At 36.2% G+C, this 15,700-nt stretch overlaps 1 protein-coding gene across 1 annotated transcript in view; it reads left to right on the top strand.

Annotated features, from left to right (window-relative positions):
- Positions 1-15,700, top strand: part of MAN2A1 (mannosidase alpha class 2A member 1) — a 159,945-nt gene that overhangs the window by 129,296 nt on the left and 14,949 nt on the right. The window contains exons 18-20 of the mRNA XM_019624106.1: positions 3,217-3,350; positions 11,054-11,195; positions 13,824-13,957. Coding sequence (XP_019479651.1) covers positions 3,217-3,350; positions 11,054-11,195; positions 13,824-13,957 — 410 coding nt within the window. The remainder of the gene's footprint in view (positions 1-3,216; positions 3,351-11,053; positions 11,196-13,823; positions 13,958-15,700) is intronic.

Raw genomic sequence — 15,700 nt, 5'->3', positions numbered from 1 at the left:
CCTCCACCTCCTCCACCTCCTCCACCTCCTCCTCTCTTTCTCTCTCTCACACACACACACACACCCCTGTAGAAATGTATAGTATTGTGTTTCTGTCTGATTTCAGCATAAAATGTACCATACTTTGTGTTGTATTTCCTTTTTTTTTTTTTGCATTCGCATTTGCTTTTTTCATCAGATCTTTCTTTGCCTGGACAGAGAGCTACCTCATCTCATTTCCTCCCATATCAGTATATTTTGCATGATGAGGGACTGCCTCTCACATCTTAACTAATTCTGTTTAATAGTGATTCAACACCTTCTACATGCCCAAAATGTTGTTAAAAACTGGAAAGCAAAGATAGTGTGTAAAACAGCCTGTGTCTACGAGAAGCTAACAGACAGGGAGGGGGAGAAAAGGCAGTCGAGGAAAGATGCTTTTGGCTTCTCTATTACAGCTTTTCACTTATCAACAGGATCTGTTCTTACTTGTATTGTCTGTGTTAATACAGATAAACAGTCTCCATTCTCTCCTCTCCAGCCCATAGTATGTGAGATGTTAACAGCAGGGGGGCGCTTAGATCTCTACGTTGAAACATGGGAATAACATCACCTTACCGCCCCCCATGCACTACTCTTATAAAGTAGGAGCTATTTTTCCCCCAGGATTGAAGATAAACCAGATTGGCTTAGAAAGCCCTGGCCTCCATGCTGAGGGAGAACCACTTTGGTAATAATACCTCTGGCTGCCACATATTGCAAAGACACAGCAGACCACTGGGACCACTAGGTGTGTACCACAGCTTCCCAGGCACTCCCGTCAATCCTGTGAGTTTCTTTGGGAATGGCATGGGACACCTTAGAGAATTCTTGCTACTGAATAGGAAAAGTTGACAGGCCTCTCCCTCCCTCACACATATTCTTCTTTAAGGAAATAATAAATTTTCTTTGAGAACTCAGGGATACCCTCTTTGCTTTTATTACCATGACATGTTTTGTTTGGTTTGTTCATATACGTATATTAACTTTGATCTTATTTTAAAAGTCTGTTATGGCACAGAATTTAAATTAACGTCTTGCTGAGTTGTGAATGTACATAGAGGCTTCTTTCAAAGGAGCTTTAAAGCATTTGTTGCCACAACAGGATCTGAGTATAATACTGAGTTTGCCAAAGATGATTTTCTCAATGGAAATAATTTATTATTGCTAGAGGTAAAGTGAAATTATTATTTTTTCCTGAAGCCTGTTTTTTTGTAAATGTTTTTCAGAGATGTGTGACTTGAAATTAATGATGCTCTGCTTTGTTAAGACTTTATTTAATTTCATGTTTTCTGTTGATTCTGAGAGACTATGCTCCGAGTACATTAGAGTTTACTTGTCACCTGCTGTTTTCCCCCATGCTACATGAGTACTATCATACCATGGGCTACATTTTGGGTTTGGGGTGTCTTTGGTTCATTTGTAGAAGCTTGTCTGATTAAAATTCAGTATACACTTCATTTGGTTTTTAAACAATATTCTGGTTAATCTAAGCATACTGAAAAATTTGCATTTTAGGTAATACTTTTCCTGGTTCAAAGAAGATACTGTTGTTTTACTATCAGTGTATGTGATTTTTTTTTTTAACTTCCCAGTAATAGTGGAGATCTTGGCAGGTTCTTCGAGTGATTCTCAGAAGGAAACATATGTGTATATTTAACTGGCAGAGGTTGGTGGTTCAGACTGTGGCCAGAAAGCAGGAAAAAGAGGCACCCCCTTCCCCCACCCATGGAGACCATACTCACAATAGCTTTAGGAATATGATAAGGAACTGAAGTTCACTCTGACTGAGGTTGTTAAGTTGAAATGGCAAAATCTACCAGAAAATAACTTTCTTGAGCATTCTGAAAACCCTGTTGATGAAGGCTTCAGCCCATTTAGTATGGTCACCATATTATTATTTATGCTTTATAATTGCCAGGGCTATTTTCACATAAACCTGTAGTGCCTAGGCGAGCTGCATTTACATTCTTTTCCACAAATCTCACAGATTCAAACTTCTTTCTCTAACTATTTGTTGTCAGCTCCTGTAAGCTCTGGTGATTCTTCTTGGCTCCTAGAAAAAAAGCCTTCCTCACTCCCTGTTTCCCCTCCCCATTTTTCTTCACACAGCCCTCTTTGTTTAAAGAGTGTGTTGGTTATCAGCTCAGAGTGACAGATTGTGAGGAGTAGAGAGAAGTAGGTAACGAATAACAACTGCAGGTGAGCGTCCTGGCGTCTCAAAGAACTTCAGCTGTATGAAACAGGATAGGGCCAGTCTTCCTTCTTTTGGCCACTTTCCTAATTGCTCTCCTTAAAAGATCCTTTATGTATATAGATAGATCTCTCTTGTACACACTTGATCTGTATTAAGAGTGTTGAGCTTCTTCATAACTCCTCTCGCCATCTCTGAAATGGACCCAGGGCTCCACTGAGGACCTGACAATGCAGTAGGGCAGCATGATAGATAGAAATTAGTAAACACTTGAGGCTTAATCCAAAAAAAAAAAAATGCTTAATATATCTGGGACTTTTTCAAGCTGTCTTCTGCTTTATATAGCAAAGGACACAATGAATCACTCCATAACCAGGGGTCCTAAGCGATACTAAACTCAATTAAAATTGATTTAACTTCTGGGGAGTTCTCCAGATTGTACTGCGAAATACTAATATGGTAATATCAGTTTTAGCCATAAATCTTCCCATTATATCTCCCATCTCTTGTCCTAGGTATAGATTATGGGCAGTAATACACTGTCTGTTGAACCAACAGAGTATAAATTTCCCTGCTCATCATGTCCAGTGTGTAAGGAGAGAATGGTGAGGAAGTAGGCTCGAATGGCTCTGTTGGGGAATAGCAGTGCAGCCAAGAGGTGGACTGGCCCGTACTGGGGCTGACCTTTTCTCATTTAATGTGCTCTTTCCATTCTAGAACTCATTGGGGAATCATTTGCATGTTATATTTCATCTACATTTATCTCCTCCCAACCTCTTCATCCTTCTGTTAAGTTATATGTGCGCCTGAATAAATGTTACCTACCATCTGATACTAAAAGAAGAGGTGAATTGTGACACCACTTAGCATATGAGAGATGGTAAAGATAGGAGGAGGAAAACAGGACAATATATGTGACTTTGGAAGGAGTTCTGTATAGCTTATTTAAGAAAAGTGGGGCAATTAATTTCTTTCTATTAATGTATGTATTATTTTAAATTTAGGAATTGAAGGACAGTCTGTGGAAGTGTCTAATATTGTGGACATCAGAAAAGAACATAACCGTGAGATCGCAATGAGAATTAATTCTAACATAAACAGCCAAAACAGATTTTATACGGATCTAAATGGATATCAGGTAATTTTCCTTTAAAATGTCTAAGTAATAGTTACGTTATTGTGTAGCTTTTATGTATTTTAATAGGCCAGTTAATTTTGGATCCTTCGAAAAATATGCTTAAGGTTGCAAATTATTTCTAAAATAAAACTGAATTTTAACAGTACTCTTAGGTTCTGTATTAACCAGATTTCCAAAATTAGAACAAATGTCTGATAGACTATTTTGTAGACTAAATACATTATATTTGTAAGGATTTATTTTTTTTAAAGGAAGATTCGGTGACCATTATGCATGTTAAATACCTTGGTGCCAAAATATATATGAATTTATCTAATATAAAGGAAACATAATTAGGGATTGATGGATTGTATCTTTTTTTCCTCATAAGGAATTGATCTATGCATATTTAGTTTATATATATATTTTAAATGTATAATCTAATAAGCTCTTTTTAAACTTTTTTTATTTTTCCCTTACAGTTGACATTCAATATTATGTTAGTTTCAGATGTATAGCATAGTGATTAGACATTTATACAACTTACTGAAGTGTTCACCCTGATAAGTCTAGTACCCACCTGGCACCATACATAGTTATTACAATATTATTGACTATCTTCCCTATGCTGTACTGTACATTCCTGTGACTATTTTGTAACTGACAGTTTGTACTTAATCCGGTCCCCTTTTTCACCCAGGTTCCCAACCCCCTCCCATCTGACCACCATCAATTTGTTCTCTTTGTTTCTTTTGTTTTTCAGATTCCACATACAAGTGAAATCATGTAGTATTTGTCTTTCTCTATCTGACTTAATGGGCTCTTTTAAATTTCAGGAAAACATTTCCCCTCTCTATTGGTGTGTGTGTGTGTGTGTGTGTGTGTGTGTGTGTGTGTGTGTGTGTCTGCCTTTATACACACATGTGTACATAGACATACAAATACAAACATATACCTATTTACAAATGTGGGCAGATATGTATTTAATCAAAATTTTCATGAAATAGTTTGAAATAGTAATGAGAAAATTGATTCATAAAAGTTTTCAGATTGTCAGTTCTCTAATAGAGCTCTTTTGATTGTTACCTATATCTGTATTCAGAGCATATGTGTGTGACCACACATCTTTGAAACAGTACTATTAAAAGCGTTAGCATGTTTTTGAGGCATTCGCATTTTAGAAATTTCTTCCTATGAATAGAAATAATTTCACAATAAATGCTTTTATTTTCTGATTTTCAACTGGGATGAGTGGACAGGATTGTGAGCATTTTTTTCTTCTATGATTTCCTGCAAAAGTTAAATTTAAACCTTTTCCAAAGCATAAAAATTGCGGCATGCATTTTGAATTATGTTAATTTTGCTACAGCTGTTTGGTTTTCAAATGAAGCCACTACTTTATGGTGATTCATTTTCCTTGTATACAAAAGAAAGGCTTTTCTTAAAATCTTCCAGAAGCAATTATTTGTATGTGTGGGTGTATACATGAATGAAAAAACTTGGTAAAACTGAATAAAAATGTGAATTATTTGCCAGGATTGTGCATTTGAATAAATAGGAAAATATTATTTTTAAGTCGAGAACCTAAATATTTCTGCTTTTAAAATAGGCCATTTTTAAAGGTTTTTGAAACAAATAGTGCTTGGGGAAGAAGACTAGAATTCTTGACCTGCAGGTGGGGTGTGAGGGTAATAGCCACATAGTTGGGGCAGTTTTAAATGTTTGGTTTGTTTTGGGGGTTTTGGTTTGTTGGGTTTTTGTTTGTTTGTTTGTTTGTTTGTTTGTTTTTTGGCATATGAGTTAATTGAAATTGGAAGATCAGGATTAGAAAAATTGGAGAATTCTTTCAAGGTAGCTTTTCTGTTTTTTTATTTTTATTTATTTATTTTTTTGATAAGTCTGTTCTTTTTTTATTGGTTTCAGGTGTACAGAACCATGCAGTAGTGATCCTTTACACCCCTCACAAAGTAACAACCCCCCTTCCCCTATACTTGTTTCTTCACCAGTTTAAAAAATTTCCTAGGGCTGTGATAAAAATGACCACAAACTGGATGGCTTAAAATAACAGAGATGTATTCCCTCCCAATTCTGGACACTGGACGTCCGAATACAAGGCGTCAACAGGGCCATGCTGCCTCCAGATGCTCTGGCTCTTCCTTACCTCTTGTAGCTTCTGGTGGTGTCAGGCAGTCCTTGGTACTCCTTGCCTTGTAGACCTATCGCTTCAGTCTGTGCCTCTGTCGGTGGTGGTCTCCTTGTGTCTCTGTGTGTGGTTCCCTCTGTGTCATTACTTTCCTCTTCTAAGGACACTGGTCATTGAATTAGAGCCCACTCTACTCCAGCATAACTTGATTATCTCTGCCTATTTCAAAATACAATCATATTCACAGGTCCTGGGAGACCATGAATTTGGGGAGATACTATTCAGTACAACCAGTACGTTGAAGGACATAATGTAGGATTGTTGTGAAGATCAAAGATCTTATTTGTGAAATACCCAGCACTGTACCTGGCGTTAATGGGTACTCAATACATGTTAACTATTATGTTAACTTTTATACTTCTCCTTTGCTTGAGTTTCATGTCAAACTTTCATGAGTTTAAAAGAAGAGATGCCATTTTTATGTGATGGGAATAAGATTTCCTGATAACAGTCTCTGATGTCTGTCTCCTGAGGTTTCAGTGAGTTTCCTTGACCCACACTAGCTCAGTGCATTGTCAGTCTCTCTCAGAAACTAACCTTAGAGTTCCATGTCATGCATTTATTGGGTTGTCGGGAAAGTCATGATGCATTTTTGCATTGAAAACATAGAAAAATACGTCGTGACTTTCCAGACGACCCAATAGATACCAGACCAAGAAAAATTGGAATTTGGAACTATCTCCATTGAAACTAAACAGGAAGAGTAAGCATTGAATAGTTTTTAAATATAAATATGCATTCAATTATTATAATGTAATATGTTAGAAGATTTGATGGAAGAGATCTGTGATATTTATTTTTTCATAATTAAATATATTGGGGTGACAATGGTTAGTAAAATTACATAGGTTTCAAGTATACAGTTCTGTAATACATCATCTAAATATCACATTGTGTGTTCACCACCCAGAGTCAGTTCTCCTTCCATCACCATATATTTGACCCCCTTTTCCCTCTTCTACCATTTGTCCTCACCTCTTACCCTCTGGTAACCACTAAACTGTTGTCTGTGTCTATGAGTTTTTGTTTCTTTATTTGTTTGTCTTGTTTCTTTGTTGTGTTCAGTTTTATATCCCACATATCAGTGAAGTTATATGGTTCTTGACTTTTTCTATCTGACTATTTTGCTTAGCATAATAATCTCAAGATCCATCAATGTTGTCGCAAATGGCAGTATTTTATCTTTTCCTATGGCTGAGTAGTATTCCATTGTGTATGTATACCACATCTTCTATTGCCAATCATTTATCAAGGAGCACTTTGCTTGTTTCTATGTTTTAGCCACCATAAATAAAGCTGCAATGAACATTGGAGTACATGTATCTTATTGATAAATGTTTTCAGATTTTTTGGGTATATACCCAGGAGAGGGATTGCTGGGTCATGATAAATCTATTCTTAATTTTTTGGGGAACCTCCATACTGCCTTCTATAGCGGCTGCACCAATCTGCACTCCCACCAGCAGTGTATGAGGGTTTCTTTTTCTCCACAGCCTCTCCAGCACTTGTTATTTCTTGTTTTAGTGATGATAGCCATTCTAACAGGTTTGAGGTGATATCTCATTGTGGTTTGATTTGCATTTCCCTAATAGCTAGTGAAGTTGAACATGTTTTCATATATCTGTTGGCTGTTTGTATGTCTTCTTGGGAGAACTTTCTGTTATGTCCTCTACCCATTTTTTCACTGGATTGTTTGTCTTTTTGTTGTTGAGTTGTATGAGTTCCTTAATATGTTTTGGATATTAGCCCATTATCAGGGTCGTTGTTTGCAAATATCTTCTCCCATTCAGTTGGTTGTCCCTTTGTTTTGTTGATGGTTTCTTTTGCTGTACAGAAGCTTTTTAGTTTGATATAGTCCCATTCATTTATTTTAGCTTTTACTTCCCTTGCCTTTGAAGTCAAATTCATAAAATCCTCTTTGAACTCAGGGTCCATAAGTTTAGTACCTGTGCTTTCTTCTGTTCAGTTTATTGTTTATGTTTAAGTCTTTAGATCCATTTTGAGTTAATTTCGATACATGGTGACAGATAGCAGTCCAATTTCATTCTTTTCCATGTGTCTTTCCATTTTTCTCAGCACCATTTATTGAAGAGGCTTTCTTTTCTCCATTGTATGTTTTTTACTCCTTGGTTGAAAACTATCTGTCCATATTTATGTGGGTTTATTTCTGGGTTTTCAGTTCTATTCCATTCGTCTGTGTGTCTGTTTCTCTGCCAATATCATGCTGTTTTGATTATTATTGCTCTGTAGTTCAAACTGAAGTCAGGGAGTGGGATACCTCCAGCCTTATTCTTTTTTCTTAGGAGTCCTTTGGCTCTTCAGGGTCATTTGTGATTCCATACAAATCTGATGATTTTTTTGTTCTATTTCTTTTTAAAATGCCACTGGGATTTTGATGGAGATTGCATTAAATCTGTATATTGCTTTGGGTAATATGGCCATTTTAACTATGTTGATTCTTCTAATCCGTGAACCCGGAATGTTTTTCCATTTTTTTGTGTCTTTGATTTCTTTTTAAAATCTCTTATAGTTTTCAGTGTGTAGGTCCTTCACATCCTTTGTTAATTCCTAGGTATTTTATTCTTTTTTTTTTTTGAATTTGCAAAAGGATTTTTTTTCTGAAATTTTATTGTTAATATTTAGAAATGCAATGGATTTTTGTATGTTGATTTTGTAGCCTGCTACTTTACCCTATTTGTTTATTTTTCTAATAGCTTTTTGGTAGAGTGTATAGCATCATGTCATGTGCAAAAAGTGACAGTTTAGCTTCTTCATTCCCAATTCAAATGCCTTTTATTTCTTTCTCTTGCCTGATTGCTCTGGCTAGGACTTCCAGTACTATGTTGAATAGCACTGGTGATGGGAACAACCCTATGTTGTTCCTGAATGTAGAGCAAAAGCCTTCAGTTTTTCACTGTTAATTATGATATTAGCTGAGGGTTTGTCATATATGGCCTTTATTATGTTAAGGTATTTTCCTTCTATACCCATTTTATTAAGCGTTTTTCAATAAATGGATGTTGTATCTTGTGAAATGCTTTTCTACATTTACTGATATACTCATGATTTTTATGTTTTGTTTATATGGTATATCACATTGACTGATTTGCATATGTTGAACCATCCTTGTACCCCTGGGATGAACCCCACTTGATAATGATATAGATCTTTTTAATGCATTGTTGTATATTCAATTTGCTAGAATTTTGTTTAGGATTTTTACATCTGTATTCATCAAGAGATATTGCTCTGTAATTTTCTTTTTTTGTGTGTTATCCTCACCAGGTTTTGGTATCAAGGTAATGTTGACCTCATAAAATGAACTAGGAAGTATTGCCTCCTTTTCAATTTTTTGGAAGAGTTTGAGGAGGACAGGTATTAGATCCTCTTTGAATGTTTGGTAGAATTCACTTGTCAAGCCATCTGGTCCTGGACTTTTGCTTTTGGGAAGGTTCTGATGACTGATTCAATTTCTTTACTGTTGCTTGACCTATATAGATTTTCATGTTCTTTGTGATTCAATCTATGAAGGCTGTGTCTTTCTAAGAACCTGTCCATTTCTTCTAGGTTATTGAACTTGGTGGCATGTAGTCCTTCATAGTATTCCTGGGATGATTCTTTGTATTTCTGTGGTAACCGTGGTAACTTCTCCTCTCATTGCCAGTTTTATTTGTGTCTTTTCTCTTTTATCTTAGTGAGTCCAGCCAAGGGTTTGTCAATTTTATCAATTTTTTCAAAGAACCAGCTCTTTGTTGCATTAATTTTTTTCTATTGTCCTTTTGTTCTCTATTTCATTTAGTTCTGCTTTTATTTTTATTATTTTCTTCCTTCTGGGTTTGGGTTTAATTTGTTCTTTTTCTAGTTCTTTAAGGTGTAATGTTAGGTTGTTTATCTAGGATTTTTCTTATTTGTTGAGGTAGGCCTGTAATGATATAAATTTCCCTCTTATTACTGCTTTCACTACATCCCAATAATTTTGACAGGGTGTATTTTCATTTTCATTTGTTTCTATGCATCTTTTGATCTCTCTGCTTATTTCTTCTTTGACCCAGTTGTTCTTTAAAAGTATGTTGTTTAATCTCTACATATTTGTGGTTTCTCCTGCTTTCTTTTTGCAGTTGATATCCAATTTCAAAGCCTTGTGATCAGAGAATGTGTTTGGTATGATTTCAATCTTCTTAGATTTTCTGAGGCTGGTTTTATGTCCCAACATATGGTCTATCCTTGAGAATAGTCCATGTACACTAGATAAAGAATGGATAGTCTGTTATTCTAGGATGAAGTGCTCTAAAAATTTCAATTATGTCCACTTGGTCTAATGTGTCATTTAGAGCTGATATGTCCTTACCTATTTTCTGTTGGATGATCTATCCATAGCTGCCTATGATGTATTTAGGTCCCCCACTATAATTGTGTTTTGGTCAGTTTCTCCATTTAGTTCTGTTAGTAGTTGCTTTGTATATTTTGGTACTTCCTGATTGGGGGCATATATATTGACAAGAGTTATGTTTTCTTGTTGTATATTCCCCTTTATCATTATGAAATGTCCATCTTTGTCTGTTACCTTTTTTATCCTGAAGCCTGTTTCACCTGATATAAGTATGGCTATACCCACTTTTCTCTGGATATCAATAATCACCCTAAATATAAATGGACTGAAATCACCAATAAAAAGGCACAGAATAGCAGTTGGATCTGAAAACAAAACTGAACCATATGCTGCCTTCAAGAGACACATCTCAGCTACGAGGACAAATATAGACTCAAAGTAAAAGGGTGGAACCCAATACTCCATGCACATAATATATGAGAATTTCCTATATCCATTTTATCTTTTGTTTTCTGGTATCTCACTATCACCATTGTTCTTTTGCTTTTTTGTTGCTGTCTGTTATTTTAGTGTGGTGGTGTTCTATGATTTTTTCCCACTGTTTCTTCTTTTTTTATGGTATATATTGCAGTTCTGGATTTGTTTTTGAGTGGTTACCATTAAGTTTATGTAAAAGAAAGTTTCATATATACAGTAGCCCTTTTTCTTCAGCATGCTGCTTATCTCCATCCCCTCTGATATTTATTAAAACTGATTTTTAGAAGAAGAATTATAACAGATATTTCTTGAAACGGGATAAAGAGCTATTATGCTTAGCATTCATTACAAAAGCAGTATGTTAGATTTAGATGAAAAATGAATACTTAATACCTTTATAATTTGTTTTATGCAAATATTGGAGAGCTAGAAGACTTTTGTTGAGGATATTTATTCTGAATTTAAATAGGAATGCCTGTTTTAAAAATCTAGACAAGTTCTAACTTTCTCAAAAATTGTTTCCTAAGATCCTTGTGATATTTCTTCATTGTTTTGAGGAATGTTTTAATTTTTAAATTCTAACCTTGAAAAGAAAGGAAGATGCAGGTTTTTCTCTTTGGAAGAAAAGCCATCTGTAGTCAATACTAATTTTTTAAAGTACATTATGTAAATATCACTTGATTTTTTTTTTAAGAGAATTGTTTGGTCTTATAGATTCAACCTAGAATGACAATGAGCAAATTGCCTCTTCAAGCAAATGTCTACCCTATGACCACAATGGCATATATCCAGGATGCTGAGCACCGCTTGACACTGCTCTCTGCTCAGTCTTTAGGTGTATCGAGTTTGAAAAGTGGTATGTATTATTTAGATTCTTTTTTGATCTAAGTTTCAATTCCAAGTGTATGATTTTTCTTTTGGTCATATATATTATCATCTTCGGTCACCAGCTTTCTTTCGAGAACCAGACTACTAGTTAATTTTGCATTTTCTGAGACTAACATAATGAATTTTCTCAATCTTCAAGTGAAGAACAGGGACTAAATTTCCTTGAAGCCGATTGTTTTCAAGATAATTTACCTCTCCTAATAGCCCATTATTTGCAAAAGTCTGTGTTGTCATGATTGAATAGATATGGAAACTCAGACTCTAGAAGTTTAAATAACTTACCTAAATTTGCAAAGTTGGGAGGTTACCGTTCAAACTTAGGTTCTTCTCTGAATCACATCTTTGTACGGCACTACCACCTGAAAGAAGAGAGTAGAGAGGATACAGATATGTGAATAAAGAGGTGATCACCACGACTTTAAGGATTCCAAAAGAGAGATCAAGATAGAGAAAGAAAATAGAGAGTGGACACTGATTCGGTTTTATAAAATATTTAGAGGCTTTTGTCCTTTATACATAATACGCAGTTTTAATTATCATTTACATGACATCAATGGCTTTCCTTCCTTTTATAGTAAGAGTTGTTAAAACAAGTGTCTCAAGGAGCCACCCAGATAGTAAATGAGTGCAGATGCCTTGCATATCCTTTGACACAAACCCGCTTTTTATATTAGGCATATGCATACATTCTGTACTTCCACACACACAAAAAAATACTACTACTCATTTATCCTTAAGCCTTCTTTAAACAAAGTCATGAGATCATGCCATAAAGACATGGATTCAGTTATAAAAATAATAACGGCCTCATGTTGGGATTTGGTCGGAGGTGGTGGGATTGAGCAAACTGGAGAACATGCTGCCATGTACAGTGGGGCAGCCACTGCTTAGTGCCAGTTCATTGTCTCCGTGGGGAAAGGGGCTCCATGTTGTTGCCAAATGTTTCTGTTTTTAAAGATCCCAGAAGTCTAGGAGTTTATGTGAAGTTGTCCAATCTGTAAATGTTGATATAATTTTTAAAATATCAGAACATGCAACATCTTAGTGGCAGTTGTGACTCTTGACCCACCCATTTTTAAGCCCTGCCTTAAATCCTCAAAGTTGAGCTCTAAACAGAGGTCCGGACATTAGGACTCAAGCAGCATGAATCAAGCAGTATTATATTTCACTTCCCTGATAAAGATGAGCTGAGAAGATCCTCGGCCCCTAATGGAGATGCCCAAAGACTTTAGAGTTTGAATAGCTATAGACATGTGAACAATTTGTGTGCAGTCCAGGAAATTACTAGGGTCACTTGTACAGACTCACATTGGGAGGCAGAGAGAAGGGTTAGGTATTGTCAGATGTACTCATTTGGGTGTGAAGTGATCAAACTCTAGATAAACATGGGGGATGATTGGTCCCATTGTCTGAGGAGTAAGTTCTAGACAGTTGTCTTTTAAAATCTGGAATAGTAGCAATGAAAATTCTAACTATTGCTGGTTATTTTATGTACCGGATACCTAAACTAAGAAGAAAAACTAAACAGTTGGTTTGACTATATAATAGTAATAGTTATTAAAAGCTTCTATGTATTACTCTTTTCTGCCAAATGATCATTTCATACAGCAACAAATATGAATGAATGGATGAATGAATATACATATATTTTTTAAGTATATATATATATAAAACTTAACTTTTGGGTTTTTTTGGGGTGGTTTTTTTTTTAGTATAATCATATATGTATATGACTCTGGATTTTGTTTTTGTTTTTTTTTTTTACTTTTCTTAGTATGTAGTTTCATAGCCTAACCATTAGCTTACAGTTTAAACTAGAGGAGATATGGATTTATTGCATAGCAAGTGAAGGAACCACATATGGTCCCTTTTTGAGCTACAGGAGACAGGAGAGTGGTGATGCCACTAACCGAGTATCAGGAAGGGAACAAGGGGTACATGATAGGTGTTGCCAAATCTTAGGGCTTCTTCAGAGACTCACCACATGTCAAGTAACCTAAACTGTATTTCAGATCCTATTTAGATCCTGCCCTCTGTATTTTTGTCTTAGTACTCCTTGTGTGGTATGTGTTTTGTAATGAACTTCATAAACATCTTTATATTCCAAATGCCACTAAAATTTTTGGAGGACTTAATTTACTATTTAGATTAATTCTTCTTAATTTTAGATTATTTTTTTTAAAGTTTCATTTTTAACTTTGATCAGTCCTGTCCTGTTTTAAAATTTCTTATCAGGTTTTAGTAGACATTCCTGAAGAAAGGCAGAAATACAATCATGTTTTATGAATTAATACTTGCTACTTTGAGCCACTATTGAGAAAAAGTCCAAGGTACTGTGGGTTGTATACAGAGGGTGCCAAAAAAACGCATACACATTTTAAGAAAGGAAAATACTGCATTAAAAATGTAATACTCAATAAATACCCATAGCAAAAGATGAATACAAGTCATGTCTACACATTTTTTTGGCACCCCTGGTAGTTCTGTCTCCTTGGCTAGAAGAGAAACTTATATTGAGACCGTGCCTGTGTTTACGTCATTCTCAGTGAATGCTTGTATTAAGTAACTCTGGCCAGTTTTTTCATTTGTTTCATAGGTCAGATTGAAGTTATCATGGATCGAAGACTCATGCAAGATGATAATCGTGGCCTTGAGCAAGGTGTTCATGATAACAAGATTACAGCTAATTTATTTCGAATACTACTAGAGAAAAGAACTGTTGTGAATATGGTATGAAAAAAAAATAATTCGCATGTTCTAATGTTGATTATTCTTTGCCACCCACAATTATGTAGATATAAAATAATGTTAAGAAATCAGTTTGGATGAAATTATTTTGAAAGAGTTGAGTTAAAGAATAGGCTTAGTCACGTACCTAGGAGATTAAGTTTGATTAGTGAAATGTGTTTGAAACCTTAGTGTACTTCTAGTCTTAGACTTATAAATTGAAAATGGATTTACCTGTCTGTCTGCTTGTTCAATTTGTATTCTTCAAAGCAAAAATCCAGGGATTCCATGTTAAACAGTGTCTCCAAAGCTCCACTGGATATAACCAACCTGACAATAGGCTTCTTCAGGTGGCAGAAAAATACCCTCAGAGTCCTACGTAAATTACTGATTACCGTCTCAGATGGCCCTTGCTTGATATGGCCCTTTTTCTCTTACTCCGCTCTCCCTCTTCCTGCACTGACCATTTCAGATCTTTTCTATTCTTTTTAACCAGCCACCTCACCATCTACTTTATAGAGAGAACAACTGTTCGACAGGGTTCTCTGTTCTGGATACCAATCACTAACTCCCACCCTTTCCTTCTTTCCTCATGTTACAATAGAGACGTTTATCTTCCTTTCGTCTAAGGCCAGCCCCTCCACTCGCTCTTGGGTTTGACCCTAATCATTCTTCTCAGGATCCTGTTACTAGTTATTCTCCCTCCTTACGGCTCCACGCTCCTCATGCCCCTCATCTCCCTAGGAAGTCCTTTCTGTTGGCCTGTAAGCAGTCTTTGTTTTCTCCCGTTAAAAATTGAAACAGAACACAGCCCTCGCTCACACTCTCATCTCCATTCCCCATATACACTGTCCTATCTCCTCTGCCCTGTTGAGTCAGAGGTCATGAGATGAGTGTATTTCATCGCTTCCCTTTCACACTCAATTCATTTGGATCTGGCGTTGGCCTCTGTCATACATCCTTCCCAACGTCACTAGATCCAGCAGATGGTTTTGATCGTCCTCTTCACCTTTCATCAGCCTTTGACACTGACCATTGTCACTTCTTAAAACACTTTCTAGCCAGGGCTTCCATGGTGCCTCGCTCATTTGGTTTTCTTCCTTCCTCTTGGGCAGTTCTCTCTCTATGTCTCTGATACGTCTTTATTCAGCCATTAAATATCAGAGCCCTTAAGGCTTGGCCCCAGGCCTTCCCCTTTTCTCTTTCTATATGTTCTGGCTCTGCAGTCTCCCCTACGCCCCTGGCTTTGGTGACCACCTCTATGTACATGGAACCCACAAATACACACCCCATTTATCTAGTTGCTTCCTGATTTTTCTTTTTACGTGTCTAAGAGCACCTCAAACTTGACATATCAAAAATCGCTCTCATGATCTCCCTACCCCCCAAACCTGGCCCTTTTCCATTGTTCCCTCTCTTGGTGACTCGCCCCACCTTCCATCCAGTGCCAGCCACCTAGGAGTCCTCTCTCATAGACACTCTTCCCTCATTGGCCCTTTTCTCACAACAGTAATCACCAGTGCTTTGCCTATCTCTTTGCCTAAATATTTCAAATTTATATAGACTTGTTTACTTCAACCACCCTAATCTACAGTAACACCATGTGTTTCCTGGATCTAGCCTATACACATCCACTCTACTGCTGTCTTCCTGCCATATTTGTTCTTAACCCAGGAAGCAGTGTTTTTGTTTTTTCAAAACCCAGTCTAACCTCATTGTCCAACCCTTGCTTAACCTTTCTGATGT

This window comes from Hipposideros armiger, unplaced genomic scaffold (assembly GCF_001890085.2).
Source record: "Hipposideros armiger isolate ML-2016 unplaced genomic scaffold, ASM189008v1 scaffold_579, whole genome shotgun sequence".
In the NCBI taxonomy this organism is placed as follows: Eukaryota; Metazoa; Chordata; class Mammalia; order Chiroptera; family Hipposideridae; genus Hipposideros; species Hipposideros armiger.
The sequence above is the reverse complement of the archived record's forward strand: the minus strand, read 5'-3'. Positions and strand labels throughout refer to the sequence as shown.